This window comes from Scyliorhinus canicula, chromosome 3, assembly GCF_902713615.1.
Source record: "Scyliorhinus canicula chromosome 3, sScyCan1.1, whole genome shotgun sequence".
NCBI lineage: Eukaryota > Metazoa > Chordata > Chondrichthyes > Carcharhiniformes > Scyliorhinidae > Scyliorhinus > Scyliorhinus canicula.
This window is the reverse complement of record NC_052148.1, coordinates 110,157,274-110,171,686: the sequence shown is the minus strand read 5'-3', so window position 1 is coordinate 110,171,686 and position 14,413 is coordinate 110,157,274. Positions and strand designations below refer to the sequence as shown.

The window sequence follows — 14,413 nt, the reverse complement described above, 5'->3', positions numbered from 1 at the left end:
TCAACCGGTGTGTATCCAAATCCAGAATCCTCCCCAACACTCGCTTCATAAAATCCACATCATCCCAATTAGGGACATAAACGTTTACCAGGACCACTGGTATCCCTTTCCGGCTTCCCATTGGCCACCACATATCTACGCCATGGATCAGCCACAATGCTCCCCTCCTGTAAAAGCACCACGTCCGCCTTCAGACTCCTCAGATGCGCGACCATTTAATCAGCCCATTCAAACCTCGCAAGTTCCACGTGACCAGCCTGGTCAGGGGGCTTATCGCCCCCTCCCCTCCCGATCAGCCATACCACTTGGGTGAGCCCATGGCCTGCGTCATGCACCCTTCCAGGCCCGCCCTCTCTCCCTTCCCAAAGCGCCACGCTAACTACACCCATGTCAGCCTCTTCCTCTTCTCCTCCCCCCCCCCCCATGCTTTTCCCCTGACAACTCCCCACTTCACTTGCGTTAACTAGCCTGCCCAGCTAGCATGGTGACTTCTTCCCAAGGCCTTTCACCTCCCCATCCCCCACCAGTCCAACACTTCACCACCCCTCCACCTACCAGCAAACAAAGAAGAACAAAAGGAGCACTTCCCCGTTGATACCCATCTCAAACACTCTACCATGAACACAAAGCTCCACTCCAAAGTTTAGTGTCTTCACACTCCTCCCCAGTCTATGGTCGCTCATGAAGTTCATTGCCTCCTCTGGCAGTCAAAACAAAACTCCCTTTTCTGGTGAATCACCCACAAGCAAGCAAGGTACAAAATCCAAAATTTCACACCCTTCATGAAGAGGGCAGCCTTTACGTGGTTGAACCTGGCTCTCCTCTTCACGAACTCCGCACTCAGGTCTTGGTAGACTTGCAGCTCACTCCCTTCCAAGGTCCACCTCCTGATCATCAGATTTGGTCTCCTGGTGCGATTCTCTAGGTCCTTCAATTTCTCTCTCAGTTTCTTATGGCTGTCCAAAAGCATACCAGCTCTGCCTTCAATGGAGCTATCCACTCCTCAAACTCCCCGACTGCCTCTTTCGCCTTCTGAATCTCCAGGCCCTGAGCCTCCAGCCTCTGCCCCACTCTCAATTGCAGCTCTCAGCGGCTTCACCACCGTGGCCTGGTCGCCTGAGGCCTCCTTCTCTGCTGCTGGAATTTGTTGTTTAAAAACTCCACCAGATGCCCAGTTGACTACTGGGCGGGCAGCACTGCCCCCTTACCCTCTGCCACCTTAATCTGTGGTGCACTGCAAAAACTGTTCTGCTTCAGCTGCTCTTTCTCGTGGCACTTCTTGTCCTCTGATCCATACACCGATCTGACAAGAGGAGTATTACTTTCCCTGGGCACTGGCACACCTTTTGCACTTTAAAAAAAAACATAAGGATGGGGAAGGGCCAACAAAGTCCACTTTGAGTGGGAGCCACCAAATGTGCGACCACTCACTACATGGCCACCCCAGAAGACCCTATTGCATAGACAATCCACCTAACCTACACATCTTTGGACTGTGGGAGGAAACCGGAGCATCTGGCCGCCACCAGAAGCCCCTACTGCAGATCATTCGAAGTTCTAGAATTATGCAATTCCTTGTCAAAAAATATTTCAGATTTTTTATCTTTGGCCGCTCCTCCGATATAGACAGTGAATGGGCAAGATGGCATATGGATGATAATGTGGGGAATTGAGAGACTATTAACTTGATGGTAAGCGTAGTAAAGCAGGATATTTAAAAAAAAAAGTGTGCAATGTGTAAATTCAGGTAGATGGCATTGAGCAGGAGGTTTTCTTGTCAAGGTTTGACCTGATGCCATGAGATCTCAGGATTCTGAAATCAGTTTTGAGGACTTCTGGGGTTACACCCTCCTGACTGTATAGCTCCGCTAACTGCCTCCCCTGGCATGCCTGCTTTGCCAGTGAGACGAGGCATACTGGAATGGCAGTGGTAGAGTTTGGGATGTTGTTGACTGAAATGTAAGATTCTGAGTATGACTTAGCTTGTCTGTGGGACAGCTCTCCCAGTTTTGGAAGAAGACTAGAGATATTTGTGCGGAAGACTTAGCAGCATTGACTAGGCAGGAATCTGCTTTTATTGTGTCTGGTGATAGTTTGGTGCATTGTCATCTATCAACTTTCTTTTGGGAAGGGTTTGAGAGAAGTGAGTGACCATTTCAGAGGGAAGTTGAGTCACCCAATGTTATATTGCTGGAGACGTGTGTAGTTCGGAATGGGCAAGTGTGGCATATTTTTCTTTATAAAGGGACATGAGTGAATGAATTGACAATTCTGTAACAAATCTGGCAACAATTGATCATTTTGTATTCCAGATTCATTTAAATCCTGCGACAGCTTAGAGATATAAACTCTGGTTCCTAACTCGGTGACCAAATTACTCTGCTAATGTAGATGATTGAGATTCCTAGTAGATCTCGTCAAAGCCCTCAGAAAGGGCTTGCAATCCTGAAGTATTGTGCCTAGAATTCAATTTACTGCTATTCGGGTCCTAATATTGTGTTTCAAAAAGATTTGGCATAACCTCTTAGTTCTTAAACTCTATATCTCAATTAAGAAAGCAAAGGATCTAAGTTTTGTTTTAACATCTTAAAAGATTCATAAATGTGTACTCCCCTCACTACACCCATTTCAAATTATATAGTTTATCTGCATATTGCCTCTTATCAATCTTCCTCCCTAACATTTTCAATCTCAAGTTTTAAAATTAACCTTGCATTGATTCCCACTTGGAGAAGAGTGCCAAACGTCTGTCACACTGTGAAGTGTTTGCTACTTTCTCTTCTGATAACTCAAATTCTAATATTTTGACTGTGCCCTCAGTTCAGGACTCCCCAACTAACAGAAACAGTTTCTCCTCACCTATCTGTTCTCCATCAATTGAATGAGATTCATCAGGCATGGCCGATCCTTTACAAATCCATGTTGTCCAACTGATCAGCCGCAAATTTTCAAGGTGTTCAGTCAGCCTACTCCAGTAATTTCTTGACGACAGATTTTTGCTCAACTGGTCAAGAGTTCCCTGTCTCCTTTAAATAGTGGCTTTACTTTTGCTGACAAACCTGGTTGATCATCTTAAATTGAAAGCAAACTTAATGTATGTAAATCACAAGGTTTTTATTTGGTGACAGATTTTAAGTTGCATTATTAAGTTTTACATGGTGGCATATTTCCCATTTCAACAAAATGTCAGCCAAGGTGGCACGAACTAGGAATAGTAGACAAATTCGGAGCCATTGTCCCTCGACTTTTCATGCTGTTATCTTGGGCTACAAATAACAGATGCAGGTTGCGCCCTGTTGAAGAAAAAGATAATGGAAGCAACCACAGTAGTTCAGGAAGGCAGCTCACCATCATCTTCTCGGTGGGCAGCATGGTAGCACAGTGGTTAGCATAGTTGCTTCACGGCTCCAGGGTTCCGGGATCGATTCCCGGCTTGGGTCACTGTCTGTGCGGAGTCTGCACGTTCTCCCCATGTCTGCGTGGGTTTCCTCCGGGTGCTCTGGTTTCCTCCCACAGTCCAAAGACGTGCAGGTAACATGGATTGGCCATGATAAATTGCCCTTTGTGTCCAAGAAGGTTAGGTGGGGTTACGGGGATATGGTGGAGGTGTGGGCTTGGGTAGGTTGCTCTTTCCAAGGGCTGGTGCAGACTCGATGAGCCGAATGGTCTCCTTCTGTACTGTAAATTCTATGATTCTATGACCTTGAGGGCAATTAGAGATGGGTGATAAATGCTGTCCTAATCAATGACACCCACATCCCATTGATTAATTTTTAAAAATTAGTTTATATCATATGCCTCATTTAAATTGATATGTGATGTGGCAGCGTTTCTGCCACTTGCCCCTTCCAAGGTTGATGTTGGGTGTGCTTTGTCCTTGTTACCCCTGCTTCTCGTGTACGTGTATATGCGTTATGTAATTATAAGTCAGAAGAATCTGTACAGAGCTACATTCTGATATGCTGTTGTGTTCGATAGTAGTTTAACCTGACTAAATTTGTCATTGTGACTTGCATGTTGTCAAATAAAATGGATCATTGGCTAATGAATGTTTTGGATGTCTTAGCTTAACTTTAGTGTATTAATGTCATCATTCATTGTCATGCTATTTTCAGGAGGATGATCAACATCGGAATGCAAAAGAAGAATTGGAAAATTTGAAAAAGCAACATGAACTTTTAAAAAGAATGTTGGAACAGCAAGAACAGTTGAGGACACTTCAAGGAAGACAGGCAGCACTTCTGGCACTGCAGCACAAAGCAGAGCAGACTATAGTTGGAATGGATGAATCTGGTACACAATATAACTATTAGTATACAATAGAATGAATACTCATTCTGTGGTGAAAAGTTTTATTTGACGTGTTTGTGAGCGTGTTGGAGTAAAAGAGAAAGGACATTTTTTAATGAAGGGATGAGTGTGAATCAATGATTTCAGCCTTTGCTTTTTCCTGATAGAGATACTTCCTAATCTGCATGATGTATTGGATTTTGCATTATTATATGGGGCTATTGCTGGATGCACTCCCACATTTGTTTGATTCAAATGGTTCCCTGGCATGTAAATAAACAAATTAGAGAGAGAAGCTGTTCCTTTAAAGAGGATATATTGAGCTTCTGTTGTGATGGGAAAGAGGACTTTATGGTTTCATTCCATTGTTGCTTTGGCTCAAACTATTACATATCAAATAACATTTTGTCATCTTCTGGTGTGCTAAGTTTATAATCAGTTGATGGAACAAGTAAAATTCAGGTAGGTATCAGGATATTTTGCTGCTGTTTTGTTAGATTGTGGTCACTGAGTTAGTCACAATTTTCCTGATATCATGATCTTTATCTGAGTCAACTCTACCCCTGCAACTTCTGTCTCAGTGCAATGATGGTGAAGAATTGATTGTAACAAGGAAACTGGAAATCAATGGGCTGCAACAAATTTGACCTATTCCTGACATGGAGGGGCTGGGGGTATTTTTATGGGAATTGATGGGGTGGATGCTTGAAGGATATTTCCCCTGGCTGGGGAGTACAGAATTAGGCATCATAGTCTCAAATAGGGAGTTGGCTATTGAGGCGAAGAGAAATGTCTTCACTTGGAGGATAGTGAACCTTTGGTATTCTGTGCCCCAGAGAGCTGTGATTGCTCAGTTGTCGATGTATTTAAGACAAAGGCTAGTAAATTTTTGGCTAGTTGGGAATTGAGGGATATGGGAATAGTGTAAGAAAGTCGGATTTAGGAATGAGATCAGCTGTCATATTGAATGATAGAGTAGGCTTGCAAGGCAGAGTAGCCTATTTCTTAAGCTGTTACAGGATGGAGTTAACACCTCAGATTTTATAACAGTACTGAATCCAGGGTAGAATATAGCACACCAACCAAAAAGGAGTTAGGCAATTTGTTAGGTATTCATTTTGCCATTCTGATTTTAAAATATGTGAATGCTGGGATTCTTGTCATATGTGTCATGATTGTTGTGATTTGATTGTTTCTGACAACTACTTGAAAAAGAAAGCAATTTGCCTGCAACTTCACATTGCATTGGCACCTTGAAACATGTGATTTCTGACATAATTGTTTTGGAAGTGCAAGGCACAGATATTATGGGTACCCTGAATGTTGGATCCTCTTCAATTGTATTGTGTATCGCCTTCATGCCTCACACAAGACACATAAATGAGAGGAAAAATCTTTACAATCCATTGAGGTTTCCTCAATCTTGCATCAGTGCCACCCCAACTGTACGATCTCTGGGGAAAGTATAAAGAAAAAAATGACTTAACATAATTGAGTGAAATTTGAATGGTGTCTACAAGAGCATATAGTTCCAGTTAAATATCGTAACTTGTCCAGCTAAATTATTCTTTTCACCCAGAACATTGTCAAGTTTACTTGCAGTAAGCTGTATCTGCTGCATGTTTTCATTGTTTTCTCCAGATCCTGATGACTGAAAATGCAATATTCCCAAAAAACTTTCAAATTGGAGCGATCAGTGTTTCATTTGAAATTCCAAATACATTAGTCAATCTAATACTTCACACACAAACATGAGATTTTGCTTTGAGGCATCACTTCTGCAAACTCAGATGACCTCAAAATATCCCTTTTTACAGTAATTAGGTCTTGTGCCTTTTCTGGTCAATCAAATACTCATGGCTGCTCTTGAGCAGAGGAATAATACAATACTTGTTGCAACGACTTCAGACCGTGGTACTCAGCTATATAACTTACTACATTTTTTGAAAGTTTTTCAAATTGAACAAATATCCCAAAAAATGTTTTAAGTTTTTAGAACTCCACAAATACAAAATTTCAGGAAAAAATACTAAAAAGAATATAAACCCACACAACACATAGCCCCCGTACCCATCTCCTCCCCGCAACTTATGGCGATTAATTCCTTAAAATAGGCATTGAAAGGCTGCCACCTCCAGTAGAATCTCTTGACCAATCACCTGACGGTGTCCCTTTCTCCGGGTACAGAAACTCCATTAGGCCCCCGAACCATGCCGAGGCACTGGACTTGGGTTGGGATCTCCACCTCAGCAGAAAATGCCTCCAGGCAATCAATGAAGCGAAGGCAGGAACATCTGCATATCCTCTGTCTGCACCCAGGGCAATTCCGACACCCCAAATATGGCAACTAGAGGATAGGGCTCCAATTCGCCCATTAGATTCTAAAGAGGAAGACCCAAAAAATCACCAGTTTGGCACAGGACCAGAACATGTGCATGTGATTGGCTGGGTCCCTGGAACACTGCTCACACCTATCATCCACCTCTGGAAAACAAACATTTCCCTTCACTGTGGTCAGGTGTGCCCTAAACACTGAGCTGATCAAGCCCAGCCTAGAACACGAGGATGTGTCGTTCACCCTGCAAAGGGCCTCATTCCACATCTTGCCATCTACTATGGGTCCGAGCTCGCCCTCCAAACCTTATTTCAGGCAATCGACAGGGACAAGAATTCAGGCCCACAAGCTTGTATTTCACCGTCAATTTCTCCAAGCTGGCTACCCCTTCCAGAAACAAGTCCCCTAATCTTTCCAGCACTTTCCTTCCCCATCCCCCAAAAAAGGCCTCTAGCTTTGTTGGCTCAAGCAGGTGGTTAATACAAATAGGGGCCAACTTCGACAGAGACCTGAGCTTAAATGTTGCCTGAACTGTCCCCATATCCTGAAGGTGGACACGACCACCAGACTCATCAAATAATTTGCTGGTGAAAACTGGAGCGAAGCAGTCACCAGTGCACCCAACCCAGACCCCTTGCATCACCTCACCTCAACCTGCACTAAAGCAGCCCATGGGTGACGACACCATTCCAGCAACTTTTCCATGTTGGCTGCCCAATAATAAAACCGAGAATTAGGCAATGCCAGCCCACCGATTGTCTGTCTGTCTCTCTGTAAAACTGTCCTGTGAATTCTCAGAATCTTACCCGCCCATATAAAAGCTGCTATCAATTTATGAACTCTCCCAAAAAATAATTGTGGAGGAAGACCTTGGGGGGGGGGGGGAAAAAAAACAAAAACCGTGGAAGAATATTCATTTTGATGGACTGGACCCTGCCCTCCAATGACGGGGGAACGTTATACCACCTTTGCAGATCAGACTTTACCATACTCGCCCGATTAGCGTAATTCAGTTTATGGAGCTGGGCACAGTCATGGGTCACTTGACACCCAAATAACGTGTTCTGGCAAGGCAAAAGAGAAGCACCCTGGGTTGGCTCCCCTCCCTGTGGGGTCCACCGGAAAATGTTCACTTTTTTTTCATTGATTCGACTTGTATCCCAAAGCCTTACCCGTAGTGGGGACTGGGTCTGTCACATAAAGCAGTACTGTGTTGGCGTATTGGGATACCCTATGTTCCGCATGCACAACCCCCAATCTCATGTGCCCCTCACGCACACGTGCACACACACACTCACGACACACACACATACCTACAGGCGCCTCCCACACCCCCAAAACTATTCGCTTTCACTTTCTCAAAACCCTCAAAGCCATAGCCAGGGGCACAATCGGCAATCCCTATTGGATGTGAGACATCGGATACCCCTTGTCTCCTTCCCTGAACCAACTGAAAGTACTCTGCTCAAAGTGTTGGTACGTGCAGTAGCTGACTGACGGGGCGTTCCACAGCTTATACAGTCAATATATCAACGAAACAAACTTTGGTCCAAGACCAAACCTCTCCAAAATGTTAACGGGTACTTCCACTCCATCCTATCAATGCTTTCTCGGCATTCAAAGACACAACCACCTCTGGACCCGGCCCGGCAGGTGGGGAGAGACTACATTTAACAGTCACCGTTCGATGACAGCTGCGGCCCTTAACAAATCCTGTCTGATCTTTATCTATCATCCCAGCGAGATGAGGCTCTAATCGCATCGCCAGCACTGGAGCCAATTCCAGCACCGTCAGTCGACGCTATACACCAGATACATAGATGACGTTTTTTGCCTTTGGACCCGCGGTGAAGAATCACTGAAACGACTACTCGATTGCATCAATAAGTTCCATCCCACCATCAGACTCACAATGGACTACTCTTCAGAATCGGTTGCATTCTTGGACACACTCATCTTCATCAAGACGGTCACCTCATCACTTTGCTTTACCGCAAGCCCACAAATAACTTCATGATGCTCCACTTCTCCTGTTTCCACCCGAAACACATTAACGAAGCCATCCCCGATGGACAAGCCCTCTGTATACACAGGATCTGCTCAGACGCGGAGGAATGTAACGGACATCTACAGACGCTGAAAGATGCCCTCTTAATAACAGGATATGGCACTCGACTCATCGATCAACAGTTCCAACGCGCCACATCAAAAACCCCACCGACCTCCTCAGAAGACTGGTTTAGCACAGTGGACTAAACATCTGGCATGTAATGCAGAACAAGACTAGCAACGCGGGTTCAATTCCTTTACCGGCCTCCCCCAACAGGCGCCGGAATGTGGTGACTAGGGGCATTTCACAGGAACTCCATTGAAGCCTACTTGCAACAATAAATGATTATTATTCGGGGCTGGTTTAGTACAGTGGGCTAAACAGCTGGCTTGTAATGCAGAACAAGGCCAGCAGCGCGGGTCCAATACCCGTACCGGCCTCCCCGAACAGGCGATGGAATGTGGCGACTCGGGGCTTTTCACATTAACTTCATTGAAGCCTAGTTGTGACAGTAACTTATTATTATTAATAATATTATGACAAACAGGGACACAACCGACATAGTATCCTTCATCGTTCAGTACTTCCCCGGAGTGGAGAAACTGCGACATCTTCACAGCCTTCAACACGTCATCGATGAAGAGGAAAATCTTGCCAAGGCCATCCCCACACCCCTACTACTTGCCTTCAAACCACCGCGCAACCCCAAATAGACTATTGTTTGCAGAAAACTACCCAGCCTTCAGGAGAAGAGCAGCGACGACGCCACACAACCCTGCCATCCAAACCTCTGCAAGACCTGCCAGATCATCGGCATGGATATCACCATTATGCGTGAGATCGTCACCCACCAGGTACACGGTACATACTTGTGTGGCTTGGCCAATGGTGTCTACCTTGTACGCTGCAGGAAAGAATGTCCTGAGGCATGGTACATTGGCGAGACCATGCAGGCGCTGTGACGACGGATGAACGGACATCGCGTGTTAATCACCAGGCAGGAATGTTCCCTTCCAGTCAGGGAACACTTCAGCAGTCAAGGGCATTCAACCTCTGATCTTCGGGTAAGCGTTCTCCAAGGCGGCCTTCAGGACGCACGACAACGTAGAATTGCTGAGCAGAAACTGATAGCCAAGTTTCACACACATAAGTATGGCCTCAACCAGGACCTTGGATTCATGCCTCACTACATTTAACGACATTTAACCCCCACCATCTGACCTGGGCTTGCGCAATCCTACCAACTGTCCTGGTTTGAGACAATTAACACCTCTTTAATCTGTGATTATCTCTCTCTCCAGTCGCACCATCTGGACCTGTAAAGTCTTGATTGCCTGCAAAGACTCTCATTCAAAGTATCATCCTGCATTATTGGCTTTGTCTTTATATGCTGTGATTGTGTAACCTACCTCTTCATTAACCTGAAGGAGCTGTGCTCTGAAAGCTAGTGATTCCAAATAAACCTGTCGGACTTTAACCTGGTGTTGTAAGACTTCTTACTTGGCCTTCGCATTCAGCAACAAAATGGGACTCTACAACCCACATTCCACAGGATCCTTATCTTTTTTTGAACAGAAGCGAGATTGATGCCTGCACTGGTGTTGCTGGAAGGGAGCCCGTATTAGAGAATTCTGAAACATGTCCACCAGCAACGGAACCAACTGCCAGCAAACCTCTTACAAAATTCCACCTGAAACTCATGTGGCCCTGAGGCCTTGCCTGTTTGCATCTGCCCTATAGCTACAATGACTTCCCCCGGACCAAATGGTGCAAACCCACCACAGGAAATTCAAGACCTTCCAAAAAAGGCAACATTTTAGTGTCAGCCAAATAGCGCCCCCCCCCCCCCCCCCCCCCCCCCCCTTGTATTTCCATTACTATTACCAAAATGACTACCCCCTACCCACTGGGGCCCCCTTCCAACATATACAGTATAAAATAAATCCCAAACAAACCCATCCCATCAACAACCATAGCAGTCCCCACAGAATCAATCCAAGGCCGTGTTCTTTACCATAGGCCTCCACTTCCTCTGATGTGTTGAAATAGTGGTCTTTCGGCCCATAGGTAACCTGCAGTCTTGCTGGGTACACCACCCCAAACCTCTCTCCACTCCGGTATAGCGCTGCCTTCGCCTTAATAAAAGCCACTCACTTCTTTGCCAGCTCCACTCACATGCCTTGATATATCCAGATGGTGCTCTCTTCCCACCGCTAATCTCAATTCTCTTTCGTCCACTTCAGGACCCTCTCTTTTTCTCTGAAGCTATGGAATCGTACAGTCATTATCTGTGGTGGCTCATTCGCCCGAGGCTTCTGTCGGAGAGTTCGGTGGGCCCCATCCAATTCTGAAAGAGACATCTGCCCATCACCCACCCCCCACCAGCTTCCTGAACATCTGAGAAAAATACTCAGTGGGATTTGGGCCCTCCATCCTCCGCCAACCCCTGATTCTGAGGTTTTGTCCCTTTGATCTGTTCTCCAGATCATCCACTTTTGCCCTCCGGATCTGTTTCTCTACCCCACCAATGCGATCTCAACCTCCGGCGATTTGACCGCTGCCTTGACAAAACTTTTCCACTCCCTTCAAACACCTCTCTGTGTTCCTTTTCACAGGCACCGAGGTTTTCTCCATCTTATGTCAAATCAGACCAAGCACCGCCTCAATACACTTTTTGAGGGTTCCTATCATCACCTGCCCTTGTTTCTCCAAGTGCCTCTCGAACTGCACCTCAAACTCCATAACCCCCGTCGGTATATCCACCATAATTGGAACAACTGCACCCACTGGAGTTGTATTGACATCTTCCCTGCTTGTGAGCCATACGGACTCCCCAAATCCGTCGAAGGATTTCCACTTATAACTTTCTTTCCACCAGCCTTTTTGTTTTTTGTTGAGATTTTCGATATTCTTTACTCGACAGGCTCACTAAACGTTTCGATGGGCTGAGTTTGGTCACCCAAAATTCTTCGGGATCCGGGCAAAAAGGACCAAAAAAGCAAGTGCCCTGGCAGGAGCTACCTAGTGTGCAGCCTTCTACATGTTGCCACCAGAAGTCAAAACTACATTTTTAACAACAAATTCTAAGCTTGTGTCTTTAGCCATTCCGTTTTCACTTTTTCAAATAAAATAACATGTCTTGCCAACATACCTTTTTCACATGTCTGAATCAAAAGCTTGAATAAGAGAAGGGATTGAGTAGACAGGGAGAAACTGTCCCAACTCATCAATGGATAAAAAAAACAAGAAGGCATATATGTAATTGGCAAAAGAAGCAAATGTCATATGAGAAAAAACTCCTCGTACAGTGAGTGGTTCGGGTCCACAATGTACTGCCCGACAGTGAGGTGGAGGCATTCAAGTGGGACGTAGATGATTATTTGCAAAGAAACCATCTGTCGGATTATGGGGAGAAGACAGGAGAATGGCACTAGGTGAAATGCCCATTTGGGGAACCAGTGCCGACTTGGGCTGAATTGCCTCCTGCCCTGCAACAGTTCTATGAAAAGTGCAGGTTGTTCACTGCATTTTATGTTGAATAGCAGTTAGTGTCATATACTGAAAATCCATTTAAATTAGGACAAGGTTTTATTGTATGTGGTACAAACATCATTGCAAAACTCTTAAAAGATATTTTGGTTACAAAAATATTTTTTTTTCTCATCCTTAATAGTTGTAACTGAGACAACTGGTAGTGTTTCGGGACTAAGTATAACATCTGAACTAAATGAAGAACTAAATGATTTGATCCAGCGATTCCACAACCAGCTCCAGAACTCCCAGGTATAGAATCTCACAAAGAATTGTCATTGCCAAAAAGATTAGACTTTTTTTTATAGTTGCAGTCTGCTTTATCCTGTATTCACTTAATCAAATCAAATTGGAGAGGAGAGGTTTGCTGTGAGGAGGAAGGAGACTGGAAGATGGATGTGGTGGAGAGGGATGAGGAGCAAGTAGATGAGCAGTACGGGGCAGAACAAGTTACAAAACTGAACAGAGGAAGAGCGATAGTCCAGAAAATAAGAGGATTAGTGGGAAGTCAAGGATGGAAGGGTGGTGATGCCATGGAGGGATCAGGAAGGGAAAGAAGGTGGATGTTGGTGGGAAGTGATGTGCCATTTTTATTGGACGCTCCACCCCCCTTCGGGCTGTCCCATCATGTGCCTCCATCCTCGGACCCATCCCTTTCCCCCTTCTCTTCATTCATTCCTTTGTCCTCATCTAGCATTGGCTGAAATTGAGAACTTAGCGGCACTGTGGCTACAAGGAAACCCTCTTGCTGCTCCAGGGAATTACGCTAGTGCTCCCTGGTAATGAGTTATGTTTCAAAACTCAACCTGAATATCTTTATAGTGAGTATTCCAAAAGATGCGGGAATCTGTAAAATGTCATCATCTTTATTAGTGTCACAAAAGTACATTAACACTGCAATGAAGTTACTGTGAAAATCCCCTAGTCGCCACACTCCAGAGCCTGTTCGGGTACACAGGGAGAATTCAGAATGTCCAAATTACCTAAGAAGCACGTCTTTTGAGACTTGTGGGAGGAAACCGGAGCACCCGGAGGAAACCCATGCAGACACGGGGAGATGTGCAGATTCCGCACAGACAGTGACCCAATCCGGGAATTCGAACCTGGGACCCTGCTGTGAAGCAACAGTGCTTACCACTGTGCTACCATGCCACCCATTTTAAGCTTCATATCCTGCTCTGTAGAATTAACTTTCTAAAATCTTTACAAACATCTACAGTTGGTTTTGGTTGAATTAATCATCTGTTGTCGATGCTGTGCCCAATATATGTACTCTTACAATTGCAGTCAGTCCCTGACAACAGGAGACAAGCAGAAAGTCTGTCACTGACACAAGAGGTTTCGAGGAGTAGAGGTTCTTCAACTTCAGAACATTTGTCAGAACAAAAAGTCCAGCTGGTTAATAAGTTAAAAGTTTTGCAAGGCAAGAAGGAGAGAATGGATAAACTACTTGATGAGCTGCATACACTCCGAGACCAGCATGTTAACAACAGTTCGAGTAAGTGCCAAGATTACCACTTAGACAATGTGATAAATCAAAGTTTGACTAATTATGATATTGAAATGCCATTAGAAATGTTTGCCTGGAGTTGTTGAACTTGTAAATATTGGGATTGGCATTCCGGATCCTGGGCTTGATAAATAGAGAGGTATAGAATACAAAAGCAAGAAAGCTATGGTGAACTGGAACTTCCAGTGGCGGCATGTAGTTGGAACTCGCACGTTGGGTAGTTCCTCTTTGAGGCCATTGTTTTTGGTGCTTAATGTCCAATTCCAGGGGCAGCTTTTGAATAATCTGTTGCAGGAAGACATAAGGAAGGTGGGGAATGTCTAAGACCCAGAAAAAGCCACTGGGAAGAAGAGGCGAGCGAAAGTTCGCCGTTGAGTGAACGGGTCAGCCCGGCAGCATGAAAGATGGCGGAGGCTAGATTCCTGGGTGGGGCCGCGCCATTCATAGTGAAGACTCTGACCATGGTGATGGCTGGAGATTTTGAGAGGCAAATCACCAGGTACATGGAAGTGTCGCAAAAGGAGATGATGGTAGTGATAAAGGAGCTGGTGGAGGAGGTGATGGCCCCGATGAGGGCCCCGATGAGGGCGACGGTGTTGAAGATGTCGGCTGAGATAGGGGGAGCAAGCAGAGAAGTTGAAGGGGCTGGGTGAAGCTGTTTTGCAGCACAGTGACCAGTTCACCTCGATGGGTGAGG

The 14,413-nt window shown here is 45.2% G+C and overlaps 1 protein-coding gene across 8 annotated transcripts in view; it reads left to right on the top strand.

Annotated features, from left to right (window-relative positions):
• The window catches only part of pcm1 (pericentriolar material 1), a 263,929-nt gene that overhangs the window by 51,841 nt on the left and 197,675 nt on the right, over window positions 1-14,413 (top strand). For all 8 annotated transcript variants that reach the window (XM_038791084.1, XM_038791089.1, XM_038791083.1 and 5 more), the window contains 3 exons: window positions 4,116-4,293; window positions 12,349-12,458; window positions 13,494-13,704. In XM_038791084.1, the coding sequence (XP_038647012.1) occupies window positions 4,116-4,293; window positions 12,349-12,458; window positions 13,494-13,704 (499 nt within the window). The remainder of the gene's footprint in view (window positions 1-4,115; window positions 4,294-12,348; window positions 12,459-13,493; window positions 13,705-14,413) is intronic.